Here is a 6,272-nt window from a genome sequence, read left to right on the forward strand (position 1 = left end):
CTCACAGAATACCATTGAAAACAGTAGTCCCTTTATACCTATTTTACTCCGGAACCATGCTCCTAAATCAAAATCAAATGGTATCAAAGAAGACATACTTAGAAATCCAAATCAATTTATGTGCACATTATCATTCTTTCTTCATTGATTGTCCAGAGCATCGGTATGCATACAACATGTACTGTTGATACAAATAAATTAAATTTCGCTGGCATAGTGCTAGTTATTATTAATTTTAGAGTAACAAGTAATTTTAGAATAACATGCTAAAAATTTCTGGAACTGCTACAGTAGACATTATTAATTAGTGGCAATTTGTCTTCTAGTGTCCCTTCTTTTCTCCTCCTCGAGAAAGATAAGCAAAGCTTTCAAAAGGGGTTTGCTATTATTGAATCTCTTTTGCCATGTCCCTATCAGTATGGCTACTAAGTGATCTCCCAAGCTCAACAGGTAATCAAACTATATGAGGAATTCCATAGGTCACCAAAATAACATGGCCACTCAGTGATCTCCCAAGCTCAACAGGGAATTAAACTATTGAACGAATTCCAAAGGTCACGCGGATAAATAAAAAAAAAAGAATTCCAAAGGTCACAAAATAACATGATGTAAGAGATCCCGAACGATTCAAAAGTTATTATCAAAACTACACGTATAATAGTGTTCCACTTTTCTAAAAAGTACATTTTTTTCAAACGAAGGTAATTTCAAACTCAAATATAATGAAAATGAAAAATATTTTTTTAATTTTTTTTCACCGTTTAAAAGATTTTAATAAGATCTATCAAATCCATATTGTTAGGAAAATTATTTGCTTAAATACATGATTTTTGAGCTTGAAATTGCCTTTTTTTTCAAAAAATTCTTTTTCCACAAAAGTGGAACGGCCCATAATAAGTAACCATTTGTTCATAGTATTTTACAATAAAAGATACACAAGTAACTGTTTGTTCTTCACCACCAGCGTATGTTATAACATAGTCGTACAGATCATGCTTTCATATTCTGGTGTGGTGTGGATTATGTTACTACATGAGTACACCTGCCAAAAAACACCCTCTTCATTGCCTAAAAGGATAACGGTGTCCATTCTTTCATAAGGCCATCCACAGTGGTATAATCAAAAGCAAATTATTTTTAAAGTTAACAATGTTGGTGTAAAAAATGACTCACAATGGTATAATCAAACTTAGCAACATTCTTAGAAATAATCAAATTTTGGGCTTTGGATAACCAAAACTAGCAACCTTTTTCAATAATCAAAATTTGTGGATCAAACACCATATAAGTTAATTGGTTCCAAAATTGTTTACACGCATGTTTCAAATGGTATTTTCTTCTTCGCCTACTCTATATCTCATTCTCTTTACCCACAAACTGTTTCTCTTTCTTTCCCTCCAAAAGTGAAGCTCGGTATCTTTCGATCATCTACAATTCAATTCATTATCGCTGGATTAAGGTATTTCACTTTTTTTTTTTCCGTTTCTATTTTATTCTTTTTTCGTTCTTCTCCCTGTGGTTGAGTACATGAAGAATCTTGCATTCTTTTCCAAATTCAAGAGCACATCTGATATATATTTTTTTTTGAGTACATGATTTTTTTTCCAAATTCATAATATGAGGGATGAAAGTCACCAAATGTAATGGAGGGAAGTGATCAATGGTGGAAAACATAAGGAGAGAGAGAGATAGAGAGAGAGAGATTGTAGTGGACCCCTTATTTTGGTTATGGACTAGAAGTGACCATTGTGGACCTCAACATTGTTAAGCTTAGCAACCTCTTAAATGGATAATCAAAAGCTGATGTGTTAACTTTTGGTTATCCATTTTTGATTATACTATTGTGGATGGCCTAAGCCAACAATCGGAATACATAATAAGCAAAATTGGTCATAAGAATATTATCGACACCCCCATCGTGAAGCATCCAACAGCCACCCAAGGGCTGAATCGTTCACCTGTTTCAAGCATCACATTAGTCGTCATAACACACCAACAGATGAACAATAAAAGGAAGATGTATAGGAAAGGTTTGACTTGGACTCTGACATGCTTGTCAATCTCGTGAGTTCTGGATGCATATGTTGCAAACGGTGAAAGCAGGTTTACATGTGAAGTAATTCAAAAGATCAAAAGGCTTTTACTTTACTTGATATAACAAAGTACGGACCACAAATTGTCCCTGAAAATAGCTATTCACCACTCGGAATGCTCTATGTTAATGTAACTTCATACATCATACCTCAATGAAAAACTCTACATGAAAGGGAACAAGTCATCTCTCTCACGCACACACACTGATTTCCCGGGAACAAAGAGGGAGGGAGGAGTTTGGTGGTTGGGTTTGGTGATGTGCCAATTTTACGCAGCCATTTTTGGATGAAAATGGCCAAAGAAATGGCTCCAGCCATTTATGGTAGCAAAAGCGGCACACCATTGGGGCACCAATTTTTCGTTTCTGGCCATTTTTTGGCAATGGCTCAAGCCATTTTGCCACCACTGGATTTGTTCTTTGGTAGCCATTTATCTGTGCAGATTCCTTTCTTTTCTGTTTGAGAATGATTAACAAAGCTTTCAAAAGGGTTTTGTTAGTTATCGAGTACTATTAAATCTCTTTTGTCAATCTCTTTTGTCATGTCCCTATAAGTATGGCTACTCAGTGATCTCCCAAGCTCAAACAGGTTACTATCAAATTATTGGACGAATTCCAAAGGTCACAAAATAACATGTAAAAAAATCATGCTTAGTGATCCTAAACGATTCAAAGGTTGCACGTAATAAAAATCGCAAACAAAATCATTGGACACTGGTATTCTAAATCTCCTCGTATTTCACGTGAAAAGAAACATAAGTAACCATTTGTTCTTCCCCACCAATGTATGTTATAACAGCCCCACAGATAATGCTTCAGATTCCCGTGTAGGGTAAGAATATGTTACGACAGCTGTTCAAAAGAAAAAGAAAAAAAGATTGTTACTACAAGAGTAGACCTGCAAAAACACTTCGAATTCCCTCTTCATTGCCACAAGAAAAACAGTAATCTATGTTTTCATAAGCCAACAATCGGAATAAATGATGGAGCTCGTACCAAATGTACAAAATAAGCGAAATTGCTCAGAAGAATATTATTGACACCCCCATCGTGAAGCATCCAACAGCCACCCAAGGGCTCAAACGTTCACCTGTTTCAGGTATCACATTAATCATTACAACGTGCCAACAGACAAACAAGAAAAGGAAGACGTATAGGCAAGGTTCGAAGTGGACTCTGACATGCTTGTCAATCTTATGAGTTTTGGACGCATTCATATGGAGGGAATGAAAGTGGGTTTACATGTGAACTAATTCAAAACTAGCTTACTTTACTTGATTAGTCTTGATATAACGAAGTATGGACCAATTGTTCCTCAACATATCGATTCCCATTCCTGCTACTTGGAATGCTCTATGTTTTTGTAACTTCACACATCAATGACAAAATGTACACACAAAAAGGTTTATCAAGGTTCTTTGCCAAAATTAGACCAAATCTTTTACAAGGGTTCCTAGCAATGGTGCGAGTACCAAAAGCTGATAGGAGAAGCTTAATGACAAAAGGAAGTGCACTATTGTGCTAGACATGCTGGGAAAGGAATTAGGGATTTATATGCCTACCTATTCTTGCCGCTTTCCAAAAGAAACCCCGAAATCTGCCAAAGGGAGACACCAAAATTTATCAAGTTGATGCATATTTTAACAAGGGAGAAACAATATAACAAAAATAAAATAGCACCACCAAAAAAATACTCCTAAACTAACAACATGAATAGTTCTCTCTATATGAAATGGTCTTGATGGAATATGGGGCTCATGAAAGTCTTTGGTGGAATGCATCAATGGTGTATGAAGGTGATCATCGAAACAGAATTCCAAACAGCTAATAATCTTGCATAGCAAGCAGATCCACATCAACTATTATAAAAACTTTCTTCAAGAGTGGCAGTTACCTTCTAAGTCTTGGAATTTCTGTTTGGATTCCTAACAAGCTGTTACCTTGTATAGCAAGGGTATCCCATCAATCCCAACAAATGATACCTTCACAGGATTGGAATTTTCATTTGGTTTATGTGAGGAGGAAAGAAAATATTGTCTTGCAAAGGATGCGACTTTATCAATAACTATACGAAGGTGTGCCATATTCTCTTCATAAACCTTACCTACACTAAATTGCTTACCTAAGTAAGCAGCAAACAAGGCTCAATCAACCAAATTAAACATTTTCTTCACTGAATTGATAACATGATTTGTATAGCTGTTTACTTAAGTAGACATGTTCCAAAATGACTCGTCTGCATAGCCATCGTCTCTCTCTCTCTCTCTCTCTCTTCAAATTTCTATTTCTAACTAAGAAAGCATCCAACAGTCACTAGTCAACAGGACTTGCAACCAGAGATAAAACCCAATAAAGGGCTGGCATAGGCGTCTGGCACACTAAGCTTTTGAGAAAATTTCCGGGAAAAAAAAAAAAAAACTAATGTATTTGAGTCACATAGGTTCAGCACTCCAGGTATTAGTTTAGCATGTATCCGCCTCCCTAATATCAAATCCTGCATCCGTCCATGCACGTAGACATTCTGCACAACGAAATTAATATCTTCGAAAACAACTTATATGTGAAAAACTAACAATCACTACAATGAATAAAAACGGAAGAACGAGAAAAAAGACTAAATTGTAATGAAACCGGAACTGATAGATCCCAAATAACGACTACTCTCAGGCAGTGGCGCAGCTATTGTCCCCGGCCCCACCCAATTTCTTCTAAGTATAGTTTGCATAATTTCGGTAGATATTTGGAAAAAGATTTGTAAAATTTCAACCATAATTAACCAGTAAGAACAATTTTCATCTTGAGGACATTAAATTGCGGTGCGATAAGGATGTAGCACGTCGTTTAATGATATGATAGCAACAACACTCAAGATTAATCCTTCAAATTATTGAAATCGTCCCAAGATATAATCTCGAAAACTCATCGTAAAATTTCTTTCATTGGTTGCCCCCCTTCGACTTCGATTCCTACCTCCGCCACTGCTCTCAGGAACGGGAGACAGCAGTCAGCAACAAACAAGCGTATGAAAAAACTCCTGTGCTCAACATATACTCTCCGTGTATGACTATGCATGTATGGCTGGATATATGGGTATCGAAACATACCCAGTTTTCTGTTCCAAGAAGGTGGGGAACTGCATCTTCAAGTATGTGCAGGTGCAAATCATCAGAAGCACCACCGTCAGAAACGAATGGAAGTTGAAAAGCGCTGACTGCGGTTTACAACAACAAAGCAAAGAAACGAGTGAGCCAACGATCCAACATCAAGATTGAGTTTATCATCTACAATTTCTGAATACAAATACCAAAAACGAATATATGAATTAGTCGTTGGTTGACGACAATTACCATGATTCGGATCTTCGTCTGAGATCTACAGAGTCGATGAATTAAGCAAAGAGCAGAAACTGTAAAGGCATAGCTTGCGTTCTAGAAAAAGCCTTTGCGTCGCTGCCGCCTTTATCAAATGGCGTCGTGTATCGCTATACAAATTAAACTTTGCAAACCGTAGGGAATAGGGATGAAAAATTGAATATCATCCTCCATGTTATTGGTATAAATTATATAGTCCCACAGAATCGATACAGTTTTTAGTATTAATGAGTTAGTTTATGATAGGACTGTAATTTGTTTAGAACGTATTTTGAATACAATTAAAATAAATTGTAAAATTATTGACCACCCCGCCAACGAAATTGATTTACATGGAAAGATTTTTTCTTAATTTATGATCAAACAGATTTTTTTCTTACTCTTTAATTTGTTTAGTTCACAAAAAAAACACACACACCAAAACAAAATTGATCAACCGATAAACAAAAATATTTATTACCCTTTTGATTAGTTTACGATCTGCCTTGCACTAATTTTATACATAAAATTTTATTACTTTTTATCTTTCCATAGCAAAAGAGAATTGAGATAGGAAAAGTTAGAGAAGATTTCGCCTCACTAGAGAGAGAGTGTGAGCTAAAGTTTCAAAAATTACTTCCCTTTCTTATTTCAAAATCCGGCTCTTTTTTTACAAAAATGCTATTTGAACAACCGTTGTGTTGATTGTGTGCGTAATTCTAACCGTCCAGATGTATTTGGATGGTCTAGATTTTAAACACATTCTTCCAAGAAAAAGTCTAACTTTTATGGAAAATAGTTTGAGTGAATCATGGTCATTTATTACAACA

General features: G+C 35.7%; 1 protein-coding gene and 1 non-coding gene across 6 annotated transcripts; both read right to left on the reverse strand.

Moving 5' to 3' along the window:
* Window positions 1-39: 39 nt before the first annotated feature.
* On the reverse strand, window positions 40-147 carry LOC131334961 (small nucleolar RNA snoR100). Its single transcript, XR_009202359.1, has one exon. It is a non-coding gene; the product is annotated as a small nucleolar RNA snoR100 (small nucleolar RNA).
* Window positions 148-1,065: 918 nt separating this feature from the next.
* LOC131332788 (uncharacterized) lies at window positions 1,066-5,632 on the reverse strand. Of its 5 annotated transcripts, none has more exons than XR_009201681.1 (5): window positions 5,440-5,630; window positions 5,197-5,303; window positions 3,655-3,689; window positions 3,038-3,182; window positions 1,066-1,082 (listed from the first exon to the last, which is right to left on the reverse strand). XR_009201681.1 is itself a non-coding variant. In XM_058367087.1 (5 exons), exons 1-4 carry the CDS (start codon window positions 5,440-5,442, stop codon window positions 3,115-3,117), a joined length of 213 nt encoding a protein of 70 aa, XP_058223070.1. In that variant the 5' UTR covers window positions 5,443-5,631; the 3' UTR covers window positions 1,854-1,958; window positions 3,089-3,114. The 5 variants fall into 5 exon arrangements, 4 of the variants coding, with proteins under 4 accessions (XP_058223070.1, XP_058223069.1, XP_058223068.1 ...); XM_058367087.1 differs by lacking the exon at window positions 1,066-1,082 and adding an exon at window positions 1,854-1,958 and having other exon boundaries at window positions 3,089-3,182; window positions 5,440-5,631; XM_058367086.1 differs by lacking the exon at window positions 1,066-1,082 and adding an exon at window positions 2,661-2,944 and having other exon boundaries at window positions 3,089-3,182; window positions 5,440-5,632.
* Window positions 5,633-6,272: the final 640 nt, after the last annotated feature.

Source organism: Rhododendron vialii, chromosome 7a (genome assembly GCF_030253575.1).
Source record: "Rhododendron vialii isolate Sample 1 chromosome 7a, ASM3025357v1".
Lineage (NCBI taxonomy): Eukaryota > Viridiplantae > Streptophyta > Magnoliopsida > Ericales > Ericaceae > Rhododendron > Rhododendron vialii.

Coding starts and splice junctions, on each gene's coding strand:
- LOC131332788 (XM_058367087.1), bottom strand. Junction 3,690..5,196: donor TTCTTGGAACAGAAAACTGG/GTATGTTTCGAT, acceptor TCCCTTTGGCAG/ATTTCGGGGTTTCTTTTGGA. Junction 3,183..3,654: donor TTGGAAAGCGGCAAGAATAG/GTAGGCATATAA, acceptor TACCTGAAACAG/GTGAACGTTTGAGCCCTTGG.